The 22,932-nt window shown below is 34.2% G+C and overlaps 1 protein-coding gene across 1 annotated transcript in view; it reads left to right on the top strand.

Moving 5' to 3' along the window:
- Positions 1-22,932, top strand: part of SEMA3C (semaphorin 3C) — a 187,576-nt gene that overhangs the window by 87,804 nt on the left and 76,840 nt on the right. Inside the window, exons 3-6 of the mRNA XM_019940507.3 lie at positions 5,808-5,968; positions 7,228-7,290; positions 15,352-15,471; positions 22,382-22,472. Of these exons, the coding sequence (XP_019796066.1) occupies positions 5,808-5,968; positions 7,228-7,290; positions 15,352-15,471; positions 22,382-22,472 (435 nt within the window). The remainder of the gene's footprint in view (positions 1-5,807; positions 5,969-7,227; positions 7,291-15,351; positions 15,472-22,381; positions 22,473-22,932) is intronic.

The following is a 22,932-nucleotide window of genomic DNA, read 5'->3' as shown; positions in this document are numbered from 1 at the left end:
ACTGAGAATTGGATTATTCTCAATTTGTTTGGAGTATGTTCTCCTCTCCCCACCCCACCTCACCCCCTGCTCCTCAAATTGGCAAAGAAAAAATTTGAGAGACTGAGGCATTTCTTATACTATATTTGGCACTGCACAGACTCATGGGCAGGTCAAGAACATAGTAAAAACCCAATAAATAAGTGTTTAAATTGTCCATCTTATTTGAAAAACAAAAGGGTGTCTGATAGAGTTCACAGATTAAGGAACCCACCTTGCTTTGAATCCTGGCTCTAGCCTCTTCTTTTCTTTCCTATGTGATCTTGGTTAGATTGCTCAAATGAACTGAATTTTAGTTTCCTTAAATGTGGAACAGGAATGATATTAAAGCCTAACAAAGAGGTTTTAAATGCAAATTAAACAGGTGTTTTAAGCACCTAGAACAGTTACTCCTGCTGTTAGACCCACAAGTGGTAGCTATTTGGGTCTATTATTTTTGAGCAAATGTGCTTTTACTACATTGCTTCTGGTGTCTCTTTGCCTTAGGAATTAGGAACTGCAGTGTCAGCCTGCTGAAGTTTCACTGGTCTTATCTTTATCTGCCTGTTTGTCCTAAAGGGATAGGTGAAGTTCAGTTTCTAAGCCACTTTCAAGATAGTGAGCCTCAGGGAGAGGATGGGTCATTTAAGCCCACTCTACTTAAAATTCTTCTGAGATAAGACATTCAGGAGAGGAAATTATCCTGTCAGTAGCAATGTCTCCAAAGTAAAAGACATGCTAAGGATTTACTTTAAAATCTGTAGGTGTGCATTCTGCCAGAGGGAGAGCTGAGGTTTATGGTGAGGAAACTGTCATGGTGGGCTTAGCCAAACAAAATAACAGAATGTAAGTCAAGATTTGGAATTGTCGTAGGGGCCTGGTATGTTCCTATTAGTGTCCTGTTTTGTGAGCAGATGTCTAGCCTGCCTTGATAAGGGCTTAATAAAGATGTATTGAATATATAAATTAATAGCATATCGGGGTACATGTGTCCTTTTGAATTATGGTTTTCTCAGGGTAAAAGCCCAGTAGTGGGATTCCTGGGTCATATAGTAGTTCTATTTTTAGTTTTTTTAAGGAACCTCCATACTGTTCTCCATAGTAGCTGTATCAATTTACATTGGCACCAACAGTGCAAGAGGGTTCCCTTTTCTCCACAGCCTCTGGGGCACACTCACTCACTTGGTTATTCCTGCACTCCTTCCACACATCTATTCTGAGTAGCTGCTCTGTGACAGGGCCCATGACATTAACATCCCTTGATTTCCAAACCATGCTTTCTCTCTCTGTGACAACCTTCACAGCAGGGGCCCTGGGGATGGGACAGTCTTCAGGTGTGGTAGACACTTGGTCTTCATTAATTTTGCTATTTAATAAATAGTGTCTGATGGCAGAAGATGACCTTGTTGCTTTCCTGCTTTGTAGCTTCCCAAGGCTCGCAAATGTCTCTAGAACAAAGTAGAAGCCTCTTATGTTGGTACTCAAAGCCTTTGTGATAGGGATCCTGCCTCTCCAATATTTTCCAGAACTTCTTAACTCATCTTGTGGTCCCTAAAAATAAAATATTGAAGTAATGCCAAAAAAATTTAATTAATTAATAGCACATCATGAACTTTAAATATAATTAATAAGCCACCATTGCATATGCTTCTCATAAAGAGACCCCTGGGGATTGATTTTCAATCAGGTAATCTTTTGCTTGTTTTTGAAACTTATAAAAGGCCAAAGATAATATAGTATTCTGAGGGAATGTGTTCCCTAATCAGTAGTTTAACAGATATATATTATTCATAAAAGAGAACTCTAGACTCTCCACCAAGATCACATTTTCGAGCACATTAATAAGTTCTCACTGACTTAGTCACCTCAGAAATCTTAAGATCACTAACAGAGAACAAAGGTTAATTCTTAATATGGTTAGGGATAGAGTGTTAATTACAGACAATATATTCTGTATATTAAACTATGTTGTAATTGCTATAGCAGTGTGTTGACTATATTCAAGTGGTCCCAGAAGCTTATATTGCGAGGGTTTATACTTGGGGGGAACTTATTTTTCTCCCAGCCCTGGTTAAATTCTCAAGGCTCACAATAGTTTCCATACAAAGGTAAGCCCATGTCAATACATGAATTTCAGGTAAGCATATCATGCTACAAATTTTCCCTCAGGGAACACTGCCATGGAAGACATTACAGTAATTTTCCACCCTAGAACGCTACAATAATGTGGATTTCAGGATAGAAGCATGTAGTATTTTTTTTAATACTGTTTCCCAGGAGATTTTCCCAAGGATTTAGAGACCTACACTGCCCTTTGTGGGGCCGCTGCATTTTCTAATACTGCATACTCTCAAAGTTCCTTCTCAGTCAGTTGAGCATGTCCAGAGAAACAGCTCAACTAGCTGTACCTCCAATGCTGTGAAAAGAATGACATAATTATTAAGATGTAAAGAAATGTAGGACAGTGCCATTCTGTGACTTGTTTAGATGAGAGACCAATAACTGTGAGTTCCTTCTCTCGCTGTAACCGAATCATTAAATCAGTCATTTTCTCTAACTGTAGCCAAATTATTGAATCATTCATTGACTTAAGTTGGATCTGCATTAAACCAAAAATGATGGATTATTCAGTCATTCTCTTTATAGATAAAAATCCTGGATGCTTTGAACTCATCTCTTTATTCCTTAAGAAAAAAAAAAGGTTCATTTTGATTTTTTTGTTTTTCCCAAGCCCCAGAGTTCAGCTATGGCTAACTACCAGCAATTTAAATAGCATTTAAAAAAAATAGCCTTAGCTTCTAGGCTTCTAACAGAGGCACTTCTAAAGTAAATCTTCCTTGGTTAACAGCTGTCAGCTATCAATGAGCTATAGGTAATTAAATTTGAAGATAGCTTTATGGCCCAGAAAAAGAGATAAAATCCTTGGACCAGAAAGGTCTTAAGTTAATGCAGTTATTGCTCCCTCTGGTATTAGAATTAATGCAAGAAATTGATTATTTTCTAACGAAACAGGTAAAGAGGAGAACTGCCATTGTTTGTTACTTGCAAGTAAAATTTAGTTGAGACTGTTTTCCCAGCCCATTTCACACTCTTGGTTTTATTTCAATATACATTGGGAAGAGAAGGCAAAAAAAAAAAAAAAAAAATTTTTTTTTTTTTAAATAGCCAGACTAAACAAACCATGGTAGAAAGAGTGAGAAGGTGTTAGTGGCTGTGAACACTGGAGAGATATTATCAGATATGATCAGTTAGTAAGGGTTTAAACAACAGGAAATGAAAACCTCAATTCAAGGTGCCTAAAAAAAAGCAAGGATTTTTTTTAAAAAAATCATATATAACAGAAGTAATCCTGTAGTAGAACAGTTGTAGGGTTAGTGTAGACATTGAATGATTTCTTATAGAACTCAGCATTTTTCCTAAATTTCTGCTTGCCATTCTCAGATAGCAATCTTTTTGGTAGCAGCAACTGCTGAAAGTATTATATTCTCACTTACCAATGTCCAGAGGCAGAAAAAGAAATCACCTCTTTTTTGTGCCATTTTTAAGACCCAAGAAACCTCTTCTAGTAACCTTGCAGAAGACTTCCCTCTAAATCTCATCGGCCAGAACTAGTCACATGGTCATATTTTTAGTCACTCTCTTGCTGGGGGATCCACTATGGTTGACATATGGTTCCCTGACAACAGGAAAGAGAAAGAAAATATCTGTTAGACAGAGGGTCAGTAATCTCTCCTGCCAAAAGGAGCACACTGATCTTCTACTGTGTGCTGGTGGAACATCCTTTGAGCTATGTATTAACATAACCAATTTATAGATGAGAAAATCGAAACCTGGGAGAAACAAGGTAGCTTTCTTAAACTAACAGATTAGTAAGTGATGAAACTGGGATTTCAACTCAGAACTGTCTGACTCCAATTCTGTACTCTCTCCACTGCTGCCTGTACATCATGCCTCACTTTGAGTTTCAATTACAGAGATACTCTTTTTGGATCTAATGATCAATGCATCTCTGTGTTTTGCTTTTCACTTTAGACTTACTCTTCCTCAGAGCTTCCTCAGAGCTGTCTACTCTCTGAGCTTCATATCATCCATGAGAAGAACTGGAAATCTCTCCCTGCAGATTTGATATTTTTAATGACAAATTAGTTATCTAATTTTACATGCTTGTGGGACATTTCCACTTTTACTTGAATTTAATCTATCAACACTCAAGTAATCTCTTTACCAAAGAAATTTCCTTTTTGAATCTCTCAAAATTAGTAAAGGCCATGTTCATTTATCCTGTTCTCAGTTTACATCTTTGGAAGATAATTACCTCTTCCTTTTACCCAAAGACCAACTTCATATAAAATCATTCCAAATCCTTTAAGTGACCCTTACGTCAACTCCTCTCTTCCTTTCTATTTCTGGCAAATCAGGTCTTTATCATCATCATATCTGGAAGAGCATCTCTTAGTTTTCCAGTCTCACATGCCCCAAAATTATCCTGCACACCAAATTATTATTCTTAAATATGATTTATTATTTTACTGTCCTGCTCAAATAATGTGAGTAGATTCTACATGTGACAAAAAGAAATATTAAATATATTAATACATATAAATCAGACAATTTAGTCTTCCATATTTTCTCCCTGTGTAAAGAATTGTTCTTCTTACTCGTCTGGCTGAAGCTTGAAGTCTTGTCCCAAGTCATAATAATAGGTAACCCATGTAACCCATGTCACTGTGAGACAGGTACTCTTTTAAGCTCTTGATGTATATTAACAATTTAAACCTCACAATACCCCTATGATGTAGGGACTATTATTATCCTGACTTTAAAGATGAAGACACTGGAGTCTAGAGGGATAAAGGCACTGGCCAAGTACATATATAAATGAAATGGTAGAGCCAGCATTCAGACTCCAGTGACTGCGCCCCAGATGCCACAAACTCAGTCATATTTTACTTCTTTAATCTGTGTATTTCACTGGAGAGTTATTTATTCATGAGGTATTTGTTGAATATCTATTCTGCACCCAACCAGCACCCTACAAATGATGTTTTACAGGAAAATTATGCAGCCATGAATCTCCTCCATTGGATGAAAAGCAAGCTTTATTAAACACCCTGGATTTTAGGCAAAATCAAAGGAGAATGTGTCTTCTCCAACCTTTGAGTGACATTTGTTGCATTTTATATTCTCTCTCATGTTCTGAGCTCTTGGATTTTTTTTCCAAGCAACAACCTCTGGTCTAGCAGAGGCTAACTTTTTTCCTGAACACAATCCAAGTAATTTATAGAAAAATTTATTAAACTAGTTAGAATTATGTTGAGGAAGTAAGGTAAATATTCAGGGTAGGAAACAACAACCCTAAAATGATGAACGTATTGAAGTCCAACAATAAAATATTAAGAGAGTCTAGGAAGACATTCATACCATCATTGCTTTTGTTTTTTGTTCAATCTAATCACTTGCTATATTTCTTTGGGTGATTTATTTTAACAAGCTTTGAGCTGATGACAAACAGTAAACAACTGAGTTGAGGTCCTAGCAAAATGTGAATAATTTTGTAATCAAGTAGTACTACTATAAACTTTAACATTGCATTTATGGATTTATTTATGTTTTAATTCAGCATAGAGGAAATAAATAAAAATATCCACTAATATAACTGTTTTAAAATTAATTTATTGTAGGAGGAAAATGTATTTTGACTTTTTTGATAAATATTTCCATAAGATAATTTTCATTAAAATAATGGAATCAAGATACTCAGTTTTCACTTGTGCTATTCACTATTCCAGAGCTTCGAGAAACCAAGACCTCTGAATACTTCAGCCTATCTCACCACCCTTTAGACTACAGGATATTATTAATGGATGAAGATCAGGACCGGATATATGTGGGCAGCAAAGATCACATTCTTTCCTTGAATATTAACAACATAAGTCAAGAACCTTTGAGTGTAAGTTTATCATTTTCATGAGGGCAATGCTAAATTCCTAGGTGTCTTTTTCTTTAAAAGTTTCAAATACAATGAAAAAATTATGTACTTCATTAGAACAATAGAAAATACAGGTCATATATCAATAAATAGTTGGAAATTACTACTTATTTCAAGGACTGAAAATATAATCAATTCATTTCTCCATGTCTAGTTTCATAGTTTTTAGCCATCTAAAACTTGAAGCTAAGTGAGAAAATACTTCCCATGTATACATACATCGAAAGGGAAAAGGAGAAGCATGGAGTATAGCATGAAAAATGGTCAGATTAAAGGACAGCGTACCTTGTCATCTGTACATAAACCAAGAAGGCCTTGAAAAGAACACGATTATTAAATGCAGTGTTCTTTGAAAAAATGTGGCCTATACAACAGGGATTTGAACTGCATGGCTCCACTTATATGCAGATTCTTTTTGGTTGTAAATACTACAGTACTACATGATACATGGTTGGTTGAATCTTTGGATGTGGAACTGGAATATAGGGTCAGTGTCCCTAACCTCTGAGTTGTTCAAGGGTTAACTATATTTATCATTCTATGTCACAGCAAGGAAATAAATTGAGCTTCATTAAAGTAAAGAAATAAAAGTAAATTAATTATAAATTTATTACAGCAAGAACACATCTGAATTTATTATTTTAACAATGAGCTACAGGATGAAAAAAGCTACAGGATGAAAAAAAAAAATCATCTCCACCAGACCTGACCCAAGGCTGCAATGACTTAGCATGCTAGCACAGTATGTCAGAGAGAGAATCTTTATCCAGGTTATTTTAGCTGTTGAAGTACCTAGTTTGCAGTAAATTTACCAGCCTAGCTGTGTAGTTTACCAAAAAATCCCCAAGATAGCAGTATAAACATAAATTCATTGTGATATAAGCAGTTGTGAAAAGTGTACTATAAATCAGAGGGAGGGAAATATACATTATATGGTGCACATCAATAATTTCCTTATTTTAAAATTGTACCATTAGTAAATGAGCACATATTATAGAAAGAATTGTTGAAGGAAAAATTCATGGAAGAAACAAAAACATAGTTCTTAGAATAAAGTAATAAAATCTTTATTAACTTGAGTTCATAAAATGAAAGAAGAAATTTGAAATATAAATATAGAATTAACTTAAAGAAATCTGTTAGCATAAAGTAAATGAAGAGTACTGAGCTGTCATATATACAAGTGAGATTATGCAACCTTTATTTTCCTTTCTGAGCAGGTTTTCTGGCCAGCATCTGCAATCAAAGTTGAAGAGTGCAAAATGGCTGGCAAAGATCCCACAGTGAGTGCTTAAAAAAATCCAAAACTTAAATATTTGGTCTTTGAATTCATGTACTTTGAGTGCATCCAAGAAGGAGACAAAGGGTATTGGTGTTTTGAATCCTCGGCTGGACACATAGTAAGAAATGTAAATGCAAAGTGATTGGAACTCTTAAACACTGTAACTTAGGAATTCCTGACTGGGTAAAAATTTCCTGCTTTGCTTTCATTATTGAACCCTGACACTTTTCATGATGGATTTCAGTAATAAGCCCTGTTCAAAGTGGATCCAACCTGCAGAATTCTCAGCAGGCTGCTGAAATAATGATAATTCAAGTGTCTGGAGTAGCTCCCAGATACCATGTGGGCTTTTCCAAAGAAAGATTCTCGTCAAAAGGGTAGTGGTTAGCCAGCACATTCCAGAAGCATAAATCACCAGTAATGGCTGTTATCTTTGTTAATTAAAAATAACCACAGAAATAAAAATCAAGGCAGATACAAATATCAGTAAATGTTCAGTGTGCAATACTTTTATAAAATGTATTCCATATAAAGAATCAAGGAATAAATCTACATTGATTTCTACAAATGACTTTCTGAAACTGACACATTAAATTATTCTTGAATATTATAAAAAATACATGGAACAGCTCTTTAATGTGCACAAGTCATTTAACGTTTATAATGAAGCTTAGATGTCATTTCACCTTCTTGTCTCAAACTTCTTCCTTGTGGAAGAAGAAGTTTGGAAATGAAATTTTTATATTTTATTGATTCTTAGCAGTCCAGGTACAAAGTTCTGAAAAAGCCTGGCTTAAGGCAGGACCACAGCAGACTCTGGAGTGCAGATCTCCGGGTCTCACCAGAGGGTGTTTTGGCAAGAGTGCTGACCAGGAGTGACTCAGCTCAGGGTTTCATTGTTTTAGTTTCATAATTCACCTTATAAGAGAAAATTTTAAATGGGCAAAAGGAGCTCACAGTAGTATATTTGCTACCCACAGGATCTGTTGGACCACAATCAAAAAGGAAAAAAATCCAGAAAAGATGTGAAAGAAACATTCAAAAGAGTACATTACAATTGCTTTCTAGGGAACCAATAGCAGAATGAAGTATAATGTAGTGGAAAAGGCACTTTTTTTTTGGTCCCCTGAAGCTATGATTTCGATAATTTTGCATGAATTAAACTACTTTCTTTCATCCTCTAATGTAGAGATTTTTCCCATTGATGGTTATGTGATCATGTCTCGCCTTTTGCCACGATTATATCCTGTGGTTGTAATTACTGGATTTAATTGTTCTTTGTTTAAAAAATTTCTGTGTCCCATTCACATAAACTGCCACAGGCAGAATACATAGGATTTAGATACCTTTGCACATTCTCTTTCCAAAAATTGTTGTTGATTTTCTGAAGAGTCTTAGCCAAGTCATTTGATTTCTTTCTCCCTTTGGCAAAGTAGAAATGCTCTGTTATTTGCTTTATTATAATTAAACGTCCTTAGATAAAATCTTCAATACATGCTTATGTTTTCACATAGTTTTGTCATGCTGTGATATCATTCATGGATATCTTTATATTCTGCCACATGGCCAGTCAGAGGTAACTGGTAGTGGGCTCTGTTGTAGTACAGCCAGCGCTGTTGGGTCCTGGGAAATAATAATCAAAGTAAGTTTCAAATATATGCTCTGTTTATGCAAGAGAAGAGAATGTTGACAAATTCATCTCGCTTAAGGCATGTGAGGTACTTACAAACAAGTGTCCTTTAAGCAGGATACCAATGGCAGAAAAATGATGCTAAATAGAAGTTCTATAGAACAACATTTTAATTACACTTCTCAAACTAAATATTTAAGAATCTCTTAGCTCTTTTGGAATAAATATCTTCTAATTACTTATATTTCATTTTTTAAATGCAGGAACAGAATATTTTAATTTGTACAAATCAGTTAATTGAAGTGAAGGAACCAGAGGTATATAAGGTGGAGTTCCTACCTTTAAGAGTCTTCACAATATACTGGGGATGATGGGACATATATACAATAATTACCAAGTAATACTAGCCAACACTTAATGGAATGGGCCAAGTGCTATTCTAAGTGTTTTGTTTTAATCCTCATGACGATGCTGCAAGATGGACATTATTGTCTTCATCCATATTTTTAAGATAGATAAACTGAATCACTAAGAGAGTAAGGAACTTACCCAAAGCTGCGCTGCCTGCAAGTGGGAGGCCTCTGTCCGACTCAGGCACATATGGCTCTAGATCTTTTTGCTCTTAGTTGATAAAACATGCCACTTCTCCGGGGAGAATATGATAAATGCTGAGAATACACACAAAGACAAAGAAAAAATTCACTGCACCTGGGATATTTAGGAAAGGTTTGATAGATTTGGTGGCAACTATGCTAGGTCTTACGTTAACTTGTCCCCTTATTCTAGTTCAATAATACTGAAATTCAAATAAGTTGTATCCTTTCTCTCTTTCAGCCTTTGGTACAGGCTACATGTGATTCTCTTCTTGTTGAATTATCTTCCCATCTTTTTAACCTGGGAATCATCTACTCATCCTTTCAAATAACAGTGCAGATGTCACCTCTCTGGAGAGTCCTTTCTTGCTACCCAGGACTGGGCTAGCTGCCCCTCCCTGTGCGTTCACCTGAAACACTCTAGAACTTATTTCACTGCATTTTTAGTGATTGGATCCAGTGCCCAGATCTGTATCTAGGCACTTCATGAAATTTCAACAAGATCTGGAAAAATGGAGATGAAAGCAGTAAGCACGGGAATCTATTCCAAGTACTTTTCTCAGGTTGGGGGTAGGACACAATGGATATTGAGTTATTAATACCTTTAGATTAATAAGTTTATAATAAGTTCATTATGCACAATTTTTAAAGGTATATTTTGGTTAAATTAATTTTTTTACTTTTAAATATTATATTAATCTTCTAAGAAAAGCATAAACTAGTGACAAATTTTATATTTCTATAACAATTGAAAAAAACCCATAGAATCAAACATCTCTTATTCCTTTAGATTTTTTACTTATATCAAACTTTAATTAAAGTTATAAAAATAATACTCAATTATTAGAAAATAATTCAATATAATTTAAAATTTGATCCCAGCTAATGTGTATCATAATACTATATAATAAACTAATGTTTATCAGGAAAGTAAATTATCATGGTGGGAATATAGCTTATTGGCTACCTCAACTAAGAGAGTATAACTTACCTCCCAATTTCCCTTTTTGCCCCTATTTATTCACATTCCTACATGCTATATTTATTTCTGAATATTAATATTTTATTCATATGCTAAATAAATTGAGCTTAAACAATAACACATGCTGTCAAACATATCCAATGAGATAGAGCATAATGAATGTGCTAAGTAAGTACTGTATGAGATCATTGAAAAATTAAGCATGGTTACATATATTTAGACCTATATGCATTACATACACACAATGTCAAACTTGATTTATTAATTGTAGAATATCAATTTCCCTGTTTCTGTGACCAGAGGATCCTAAACTATTTGAAAACATATTTTCTTTAGGAATACATTTATCAAAATACCTTGATATATTCCCCAGACCAAGAAGTATAGGCCAAGAAGAAAAAAATTAAGAGGTATTTTTTTTTCCATTGCATAGTATGGACCATGAAGAGTCAATATTTTTAAAGCCCTATTAATCTGAGCTCCACGATATATTATTTTAAAACATCTATTTTAAAATTATATAAATAATACCTGTTAACACAGAAATTTTTTTTTTTTTTTTTTTTTTTTTTTTTTACTTTGGGTTTTGTTTGTTCTTCTTTCTCTAGTTCCTTTAGGTGTAAGGTTAGATTGTTTATTTGAGATTTTTCTTGTTTCTTGAGGTAGGCTTGTATAGCTATTAACTTCCCTCTTAGAACTGCTTTTGCTGCATCCCATAGGTTTTGGATCGTCGTGTTTTCATTGTCATTTGTCTTTAGGTATTTTTTGATTTCCTCTTAGATTTCTTCAGTGATCTTTTGTTTATTTTTTAATTTATTGTTTTTTTTTTTTTTTTTTTTTTTTTTTTTCTTTTAACATCTTTATTGGAGTATAATTGCTTTACAATGGTATGTTAGTTTCAGCTTCACAACAAAATGAATCAGTTATATATATACATATATTCCCATATCTCTTCCCGCTTGCGTCTCCCTCCCTCCCACCCTCCCTATCCCACCCCTCCAGGCGGTCACAAAACACCGAGCTGATCTCCCTGTGCTATGCGGCTGCTTCCCACTAGCTATCTACCTTACGTTTGGTAGTGTATATATGTCCATGCCTCTTTATCGCTTTGTCACCGTTTACACTTTCCCCTCCCCATAGCCTCAAGTCCATTCTCTAGTAAGTCTGTGTCTTTATTCCTGTTTCACCCCTAGGTTTTTCATGACATTTTTTTTTTTTTTTAAATTCCATATATATGTGTTAGCATACGGTATTTGTCTCTCTCTTTCTGACTTTTGAAGACCTAGAAAAGCATGCAGAGAGCAACAGAAAACAATCTCTTATTAGCTCTCTGACCCTGGAGACTTAACCTCTCTGTGCCTCATTTTTCTTAAATGTGTAATGGGCTACTCATAAAACCTACCTTATTGGGTTATTAAGAGGATTAGTGAATTAATATTTGCAGAGAGCTTAGAACAGTACATAGCACATAGTAAGCACACACTGTTAAGTAAATAAAATAAATTATGCTACCCAAACATAATAACTTAAAAATTGGCGGTATATTCTTCCAGCATTTTAGTATATGACATGTATATGTATATACATAAAATAGTATTACATTCTGCATAATGTTAGCAGCTTGATTTTTCATTTAGCATTGTACTTTGAAATAGTTTTGAAAGAGAATTAAGCAATAAAAAGAAAGCATCCATGGTATTGAATTTCACTGATGTCTCATTCCGCAAACCTTTTATGGATGTCTACTGTGGTCAGGACCTGTACTAATCTCTATGCAGGACAAATTCCCTGTCCATTACACAGGGTTTGTACTGACAATTGGAACTGAAAATATATATGAAAGAATCTAATACCTAACACTGGGTATATTTATTATGTGCCAGACACTGTTCCAAGTGCTTCAGTAGTATACTGCTTACAACAAATATTATCATCACCATTTACAGATAAAAAGATTGAAGCACAGAGAGGCTAAGTAAATATCTCAAGTTCAAATAGCTAGTAAAAGATAAAGCCAGAGTTTGAACCCAGGTCGTCTGGCTCTGAGATCTGTATACTTAAATTCACTCTCTGCTGCCCATCATGCTATGGCATGATGATAGTCCAGTTCTAATTGCCTGTCTGGTTTCATCACACAATAATCCTCTGTCCTCTCTAGGCACTATTCCCCAACTAAATCCTGCACTATTATGCCTCCAGTTTTTCTGTTCATGCTGTGTTTTCTGTTGGAATGTTCCTTTCTTATGCTTTTGCCTGTCAGAATCTCTAGCTTATTCTGCAAGTTCCAGCTCAAATGACATCCACTCTCAAACCATTACACCCACTTCAGTGTTACTCATTTCCTCTTTCTTTCTATAGCACACTTTGAAAAATATAACCCTATTATAGCATCTACTACAGCCTGATGTATTATACTCCCCTTTCTCTGAAAACAGGAATTGAATCTATTCATTTCAGTATTGCTAGCACCATATACAGTGCTTTCACAGAATGAGTTCAGTAAATAAATATTTTCTGGATGGAATTGACACAACTGCAGTGGTCTAGGACAGAAATAATGTGGACAGAAACTAAGCACAATGGAAATGGAAGGGACCTAGAAAATGATTTTCAATAATTAAAGCAATTGATTTATTTTTCCTTTCATGTTTTTCTCTTTGGGGAGGCTTTGGAGGAGCACAGTAAAGCATCATCAGATAGTGTGGGAATTAGTCTTCATGGTGGAGGGTAGCCATGATTCAAGACCCAGGGTTATTTATTAAACCTAGAGCACTTCATTTAATATTTTTGAGGACTCAATTTCCTCATCACTAAAATGGGACTGAATACTTTAATTGGAACATTGCTGTGAGGATTAAAAACAACTAACATCAAAGGATTAAGAGCTCTGTAAATATTAATAATTGTTATAAAAACTTCCCTCTAACAACTATGGAATTCTCACCCAATGACAAATTATAAAGTGGTTAAAAGTACAAGATTCAATGTAAAACACGTCTGTGTTTGAAAATCTGCTTTACCTGTTTCTAGCTACATGACCTCAGGCGAGTTAGCTAAACAAGATCTAAGCTTTTGTTTTCTAAAAGGGGTTGAGTTGAAAAAACTGAATGAATATAAAGTGCCTAAGTACACATAGTTTGCTCAATAAATGTGATCCATAAATGTAAAAAATCAAACTTCCTGGGAAGTAAAAGGGGTTAAGTATATAAAATGATTATTCTAATGTCTAGTACATAATAAATTCTCAAAAGTATTAGCCATAATAATCATATATATAACAAATATGTTGATATAAACATATACATGAAACAAGTATAACCTGTATTGAAATGTAAAGACAGAACCTATTATTAATAGAATTGAATCGAATTGGTGTTTTACGGGAAAATGTTATATGCAGAATCCCAGAATGACTGGACTTGGATGTGAAAACAATAAACACAAGTGTCATTGCTCACAGATACCCTTAACATAGGCATACTATATATACACTGTACTTCATCTATGCTTTTTTCTCCAGAGAAACACATTTCATCTGCAGTTATGTAGTCAATTTCCAGGTACCTCTATAAACAGGTGTCAAGATACAGTGACACTATATATTTAATAAAAATCCTTAATGTCTTAAAGTAAAAATAAAGTATATAGTCTGGTCTGTAAGGATAAATTTATTTAACAGCAGAGTTGGTGATTGATGATTTGATAATATAAATCCATAATAGAAACATGTGTATACAGTTACTACATATGAAAATAAACATATATTTGCTGGCAAGTAACAATGAGTATAAAAGGGAAAAATGATGAGAAAATATAAAATAATATTGACTTTAAATTTCTATTTTAGAAAAGTTTTTTTTTTACTTTTCTAACAATATAAACAATAAATGTGCATTATAATAATTTAGTAAAATACATGGTACCTAGAAGAGAAAAAAATATATAATGTATGACCACCCATGGGGAAACCCCTGTTAGATTTTGACATATTTCTTTATAAAAACTTTTGTCTCTAATTTCTAACATTATTTTTAATAATGTTCTTTGCTAGATCAATGACTTTGTGAAGGGAACTACATTCAACCTCAGGCTTGATTAATGTGTAGTCAGCAAAGGATAGTGACCCTGCAAGTGTAGAACATGCAATGGTTAATTCAGTCACAGAGATCTGCATTTGGTGCTGACCATGTTTATGTATTTCTGCAAAGTCATAGTCAACTTATAATTACCATATTTTGCATTTCATCGAGTGAATAAATGACAGCCTTTCCAATGGTTGGATTGGGAACAGGTGAGAAAGGAGTTTTGGGGGAGAGGAGAGTATTTTAGTGTATCAAGAGCAGAGAGATCAGGATTCCATTATTTTTCATAGAAAGCAACAATGCTGGCATTTTGTTTAAGGTTTGCTTTAGTCACCAGTTATGAAGACCAATAGTGTTTGCAACTGTAACTAATGATAATATGGACCTTCTATAAACACAAGTTCATTCAAAACATGTGTATATAATATGTGAGGGTGCGTGTGTGTATGTGTAATGTTTTGAGGAAAATTTGAAAAAACAATTTGGTGTACCTTTCAATTTCTAAACTTTCTCAGATAAAGAGTAAGCTCATAAAGTTTCAGAACATAAAAAGGTGCCCAGTATATAAATACTGAAATAGGAGAGACATATCATTTTACTCATTATCTGGTAAACTACCTTCTTCCTAAAATGCACCATGTTCTCTTGTTATCTCCTAACAATAATTAAAAAGTTAGGGCAGAAAGGAAAATGTATAACAAAGTATCACAGTAATACTTAGAAATAACTATAAAAGTCATTCGGTTACTAACCGCTTATTTACCTGTTGTTTTAGCATGGCTGCGGGAACTTTGTCCGTGTAATTCAGGCTTTCAACCGCACGCATTTGTATGTTTGTGGGAGTGGTGCTTTCAGCCCAGTCTGTACTTATTTGAACAGAGGGAGGAGATCAGAGGTAAGTGTAACAATTTTTCATTCTTAGTTTGATGTTAGTGTCAAAGATTTCTTACAACTGTATTTAACAGTAAAAACTTGGAAATATCATTAATGGCCATAAAAAAAGTTTCAAGCCCTTTAAACACAAAATATATTACATTTGGTTCCTGTCTCCCAGGTTACTTCAAGTGTAGCCTTTTGCCTTCAATTAAATATATATGTTTCTGAATGGAAAAGCTGCAGAAGATGAAGGAGAATGGTATAATTTCATAATTATTCAGAGCATAACGTATTGATAATATGTGCTCCAAATTATAGAAATATTGTAGTATAAACTCACTTTCTCAAATCTATTTTAAGTAATTTCTTATTTATTATATTTCAAATTTGGTAAATTTTTATGAGGTAGACACCTGTAAGAGATGTATAAAGCAGGATGACAAGTGCCTTAGCTGAAAAGAACTTTATATAATTAATAAATCATACTTCCATTTTAGACCAACATTGGTCTACACTAGGCTATTATAGCTTTATTTTTACATTGGTTAAAATGATTTGGGGTTCTGTGAACAAAAGCATTTACTAAAGACTAAATACATAGCTAATTGTATAGTCAAATATAAGGCTGGTTGAACTTCACCTGTGATATTTAAGACTGTTTATCTCAGTTCACAATTATTGACTAAGGAAACTACGCATTAGATCAAAAGAGTTTTCCTTATTCTTTTAATGAAACATGTTGCTTTACTTAATACAAGTATTTTAAAACTGAATTCTTTCAAATTAACTTGCTTTTGTTTCATTATGCAACTTAAATCTAGAAATTCCAGTCCTTAAATAATATCTTAATTCAATTTTAGAGGTTAGAATTGTAAAAAAAGATTAAATATTGCTACTGATATACTTAATTAAGTTTAGTTTTCTTTAACAAGGATTCATCCACTTTAGTACTAACATAATTGAACAATGATTTCCTCTATAGTCTTTTATTATTAAATTTTTTTCAGATGTAATTTATATGCATCTATCTTTCAGTGAATAAAAAGCCATTTAAAAATAAATGAGTAATTATAATTGGACCCCAAATTGAGCCATTTACAAGTGGTTTAAGATGATATGAAATATTAAAATTCTTAAAGAAAAGTAAAGCTATGCTTCTTGGAAGAGTACAATTGGCTGAATTGAGCTTGTCAGTAGAACCACATGCCTGTGATCAGCTGATTAAATAAACTAGTGGCCCAGACGTCTGCAGTCTGTCAGACACTCCACTGAGGGTTGTGCAGTCACTGTACAGGCCAACAACTGCATAGCAGTTTTCATATTTTAAATAAAATCATTTTCCCATGTACAAATTGCCCACTATACACTTCATGGTTTAATTGGGAAGTTGGTCCAAAAATTAATCTCCTTTGGAAAACCAGCATGGAATAAATTTTAATCACTTTACTAAATATGAACTACTTTAGTCTCACTTCAAAAGATGTGTTTCAAAGGGGAATCATTTCCATTAATTAATCTCTTTAAATAATATATTAAGAGCCTATTTAAGTGTGAAAAAGATTATGAAATTTTAAGCTTTTTGTTTTCCTTAATAGTCAAGTCAAAGTGTTTCACCACAACATCATTTTTATATATCTGTAGTATATAAGTAATAATATAAATATAGAATGCACAGTTTTATCAAACATCTTATGTATTTATTTTCTTTAGTTTAGAATGAAAGACCACATGATGCAGAAAGTTGTATTTTGAGAGAATTCTCCTTATTCATCACTAACATTGTATTTTGTAGTGATCAGAGGTAGTACTTACTGCTAACACCCTATGTTAGTACTAAGATATGGCATTTTTCATGTATTTGAAACCACTTTGAAAGTGAACCAAGTTAGGGTGGCACAGTTGTTAAGTATTCCTGTTTATTTCTGACACATTATCTACCATCTTTTATTTGCCTGTCTAATAGCAATTCATTGGTTCTCAGAGAACATTTTATAACCCTACTTCACATTTGGAACACCACGCACTTTCATGAGACTCTATGGCCCTTCCATTATTTTGTGAGACTGATTCAGAGCTTTCCTAGAGCAATTCAATGGTGTCCATCCAAAGAGCCTATAATCTTTGCTACATAGATTCCTAACCACAGTTTTTCTCTTTTATCCACTGTCTTCTGTTTCTGGAAAAAAATAAAGCAACACAAGTAAATGATGACTTTAACTAATGAATAAAACATTAATAAGAAACAATTATTGGTTAATTGTGCTGCGCATTCTTGGAATGTTACCTCTCATCTCGGGTTGATTTTATCAGATGCCTCCATAACATCAGTTCTCATAACTGAATACTGTTTAAGCCCCGGATGCTGCCACTCATCAAGCAGATAACCTTGCCTTTGATTGACCAAGAATATCACAGGCATTCAAATTATTCCATGTGCTTTTTGAACAAAATTAATCACCAAACTTTTCTGTTTATGCATCTTTTTGTAGCTTTTCTCTTGTCAGAAGAATAGCTGTGCATTTTTCTTATCAAGAAAGTTCTCTGATCTTTAGCCTCCACTGTTTTACGTCTTCTTTCCCTTTCCCCTGTATTTACTCTTTTTTTCTTGTTTAACAGTAAGTTTTCTTTCTTGTGACGTTTTATCAACTCTTCTCCTTTCTCTCTCTTTTACTTTATCACAAAACTTCTCGGATTAGTAGGCTATATTTTCAGCTTTTACAATCCTATTTTCCATGTCTTTCATTAAATCTTTCTAATCTAAATTTCATTTTCACCCATTAACTGAAACTCTTCCCTAATGACCAAGATTCTCAGTGATCAAATGGACTCCCCTAATCAGCATCCTTTCTCCTAGACCAATCTATGACATGTTGGTCATGCCCTCTATTTTTCAGTGCCGTTATTATTATTATTATTATTTTTTTTTTGCGGTAGGCGGGCCTCTCACTGTTGTGGCCTCTCCCATTGCGGAGCACAGGCTCCAGAAGCGCAGGCTCAGCAGCCATGGCTCACGGGCCCAGCCGCTCCGTGGCATGTGGGATCTTCCCAGACCGGTGCATGAACCTTTGTCCCCTGCATCAGCAGGCAGACCCTCAACCACTGCACCACCAGGGAAGCCCAGTGCCGTTATTGACATCTATAACCATGGGACATTTTGCCATGCCTTCTTTCCTGATTTTTCACCACATACTCTCTTTCTGGTCCTATTTTTTCTCTTATTGATTCAATCTACAAATATGTATTTATTTAATAAGAGTAATGGCAGAAACAAAATCATTTCAGAACTTGTAAGCTATCTTTAAGATACTGGTCTTTGTCCTGTGTCTAAGAAGAAGCAACTGAAACAACCTTAAGCAGAAAGTGCCATGAACAGAATTGTGTTGTCACTTGTATTTTACATTACATTGATACTTTTGTTGTTCGTTTTTTGTTTGTTTGTTTGTTAGCTTCTTTAATTATAAAGTTGCCATGAACTGAGATGAGAAACAATGAAGAGAACCATGTCTGAGGTTAAAATTATGAGCCTGGGTTTGATTCTGTTGAGTCTGAGATGCTGCTGAAAGATACAAGTAGAAATATCAACTAGGCAGCTGAATATAAATTTGGCTATATAAATGTTTGAGTAATTGTTTCATAAGAGTAACTGAAGCCCAAACAAAGTGTAGATTTAATCATGCAGAAAGAGTATAGTATGAAAAGAATGATTATGACTGAGACTTGAGGATCTCCTAAATTTAAATGGCCAGATGGAGGAAAAGGGATCTCCAAAAAAGACTAAAAAGAAACAACAAGAGGAGAGGAAAAAAAAAAAAAAAAAAGTGTGTTCTGGGAATAAAAACAAGTCATTTAAAAAAGATAGAAGTGGACAACAATCTCAAATACCATTGAGAATCCAAGAAAGAAGAGGTCTAAAAAAATAAGCGCTGAATTGTGTACATGATAGTCATCAGGGGTCTTGCCAAAAAAGGGTTTCAATAGAGCAGTTGAGGTTGGATGCCCAACTGAAGTGGATTGAGAAGAAAGTGAGAACTCAGGAAATGGTGATGAGTATATGTAATTCTTTAAGAAATGTGATTCTCAAGGAGAGTAATGTATAAGAGCTGAAGGAGTTGTTGAAATAATGTTGTAAGGGATCCAGTTAATGAGATTAAAGAACAAGTAGGGGACTTCCCTGTTGGCACAGTGGTTAAGAATCCACCTACCAATGCAGGGGATACAAGTTTGAGCCCTGGTCCAGGAAAATCCCACATGCAGAGAAACAACTAAGCCTGTGTGCCACAACTACTGAGCCCATGCGCCACAACTACTGAAGCCTGTGTGCCTAGAGCTCGTGCTCTGCAACAAGAGAAGCCACTGCAATGAGAAAGCTGCGCACCGCAATGAAGAGTAGACCCCGCTCCCTGCAACTAGAGAAAGACCGTGCACAGCAACGAAGACCCAACACGGGCAAAAATAAATAAATAAAATAATTAATTTAAAAAAAAAAAAGAACGATTAGGGATAATGGAAAGTATAAGTTGCCTAAGAAGACTGGGTAAGATAGGATCTGAAACACTGGTGGAAGGATTGGCCTCAGAGTAAGAGAAATATTTCCTCTCGTGTATTAGTGGATGTATTCACGTATAGTTATATATTTGGTAGTGAGAAACTGATGCCTCATTTAAGGGCTTCACTTTCTAAGCAACATGGTTGTCAATCATATGAGCTGAGAATAAATTGGGAGATTTGACGATAGTGGCAATGGTTTGAAGTTATCAAGGGAAGAACCAGTTGACAGAGTGCCTTTGAAAGGTTGCTGAGCAGTGTAGAGGGTTCACTTTAAGTTGGTGATCACAAATCTATACTATGTTGAATACACCTTGTTGGATAACCTTTCGCAAAATGCTTAGAAGTTTGGAGGCAGGTGTGGAGAATGTAGATAGATGTGTCTTTATAGCCTATGGGTGCAATGAAAACAATCACAGATTCAAGGAAATTAATATTGATATTTTTGAAAAAAACAAAATTAAAAAGCATGGAATCTAATCTATCTATCAAGAAGATAGAAGGCTGATAAATTGTAAAAAATAGAAAGGGTTCTTAGGCGATGAGTTTGAAGAATTGTTGCAGGGTGCTTGAATTAGTCATTATTCAGGTGGATCACATCCCTTCCTGGGGATGACAAGATCTAGACTATCACTGTGTGAGTACAAGGAGGCTATGCAATGGAGGAGGAAGTCAGTGGCGAGCAAGTGGTGCCTAAGCAGTCTCCTCAATTCCTGCAGTGCCAGCTGTCACTTTTTTAGTCAAATCTATGTATGACTCTGGCTACACAACCAAGTTTACTAAACTGTATTGTTTTCCTGCAGGTTTATCATTGTTTAGTTATTGTATAAATGATGACCTCTTGGAAAGCAGACATAGTTAGGAGTCAGGAGACTGAATTTTAATTTTGCTTTTGTCACTATTCAGCTATGGGTGATCTTGGACAAGTCATATTTTCCTCATCTTTAGAGTTAATCCATGAAAAGCGTCATGTTATAGGACCTTTCTAGGCTAGAGCACTGTGATTCTTTTTAAGCTCTCTAATTTCCCATTACCTCAGGGATTTCCCGCCAATACATCAAACTCAGTATAACAAAAATGAACTAGTTTTATTTTCTTTAAAGAGTCAAAACTTCAGAATCAACTTTGTTTTCTTCATCTTCTTGAGCTGCCTCCAATTTGTTATTGATTGCCAAGCTCTGTCGATTTTCACTTTACAAATCCTCTTACATCTTTACCACTCTTACCCTGACCACTGAGATCCTGGCATGTCAGATTATTATTACCTAATTCCTGGATTACTGCAGTTCAAAACAAGTTTGTTTTCTTGAACCCAGTGTCTGTCTTTACAACCACCATTCTCAATCTTCTTAAAGCACAAGTAAGACCCAATCTTCTTAAAGCAATGTTTTGATCCTTCTATTCCATGCTCAAAAATGTTGAGCCCGTATTTCATTCAGGATAATTTTGAAAAGCAGCTTGATAATTAAGGTCCTCCATCATTTAATGCAATCTACAAATGTGATCATTTTTCTTTGAATTTTAGTAGTAGCTTTTACTAACTTTATGTAAGAAAAAAGATAAACATACCAACAAAATGCTCCCTCTAACTGAGGCTACACTGACCATTATATTTCAAATTGAACCCACTGCCCCCATCCGTGGATTTCCCTAGTCCCATTCCCTGTTTAATTTTTTTCCTAAGCACTGAGTACCATCTAACATACTTTATATTTTACGTATTTATTATCTTTATATTCTTTATTTATATTATCTGTCATTAGATTATAAATTACCTACAGGTAAGGATTTTTGTCTATTTTGTTTACTCTACCCCCAATGTTTTGTCAGTGTCTGGCAAGTAATAGGTGCTCAATAAATTTTTGTTAAATAAATAAGTGAATGAATAAAAGAAACATTTTAATCTAAATTATGAATTATTTTGTTGAATCTAGTATAATGCTTTATATAACAAAATAAGTGGTAACAAATTTTATGTTTAAAAAAATCTTGATTATTTTGAAAGTTTCATAATCCTCATACACATTGTTTCTCTGTAATCAGTTTTCTTCTTTTGGCCAATGTTCAACATACCTAGTTCAGGTTTACAATGATCCTTGATTTCCAAGTGTTTTTTATTGATGTTGATTTGAGAACTTGTTGGATCAGCTTTATGGGTAGTGTAGTAGGATGTGAACTTGACCTGCTGAGGTTAGCTTTATAACTTACAAATGGATTCTTCATATAGGCCAAGAGAGTCTTAATATAGTAAAATTGGGAAGGCATAAGCAACCAAGTAGAAAGCATATTATTTATGATGATGCTTTGTTTTACTAAAGAAAAATTGGTTAACTAAGATAAAGTAATTTATCGTTACTACATTTCCAATTTTATCTGTAATAAAGGACCAAGTTTTCATGATTGACTCCAAGTGTGAATCCGGAAAAGGACGCTGCTCTTTCAACCCCAATGTGAACACAGTGTCTGTTATGATCAGTAAGTGGAAAATAAAAGAGGGAGGGGGAAATATTTTGTAAAAAAGGAAATTAAATTAATTAAAGAAAATAAATTCATGATACTATATGCCCATTTTGGATAGCTGCATGGATGATAGCACCTGAGTAAAATAATAGAAAGTTGTGAGAAATTTTATTTTCTCGTTTCCAAGAATATTCATGATTAAATGATAACCATGTATTTTTTCATCTAATATGACTGCTGTTATTTGTAGAGCAAGTCAACCATTTAAAAAGCGTATGTATGTATATACATATATTAATAGGTATTGTGTATATGTATACATATATTAATATATATTATAAAGTAAATTTCAGTGTTTTCTGTAGTTGTTTTTCTAGTATTAATTATATTCACTTTTCCTCATGTTTTAGTAATCTTTTACAAATGATTAAAACTGGTATTCCTTTCATGCAAAATAATAACAAAGTGCATGTGT

The sequence above is a fragment of the Tursiops truncatus genome, chromosome 9 (assembly GCF_011762595.2).
Source record: "Tursiops truncatus isolate mTurTru1 chromosome 9, mTurTru1.mat.Y, whole genome shotgun sequence".
Taxonomy (NCBI): domain Eukaryota; kingdom Metazoa; phylum Chordata; class Mammalia; order Artiodactyla; family Delphinidae; genus Tursiops; species Tursiops truncatus.
This window is presented reverse-complemented; position numbering and strand designations above follow the sequence as displayed.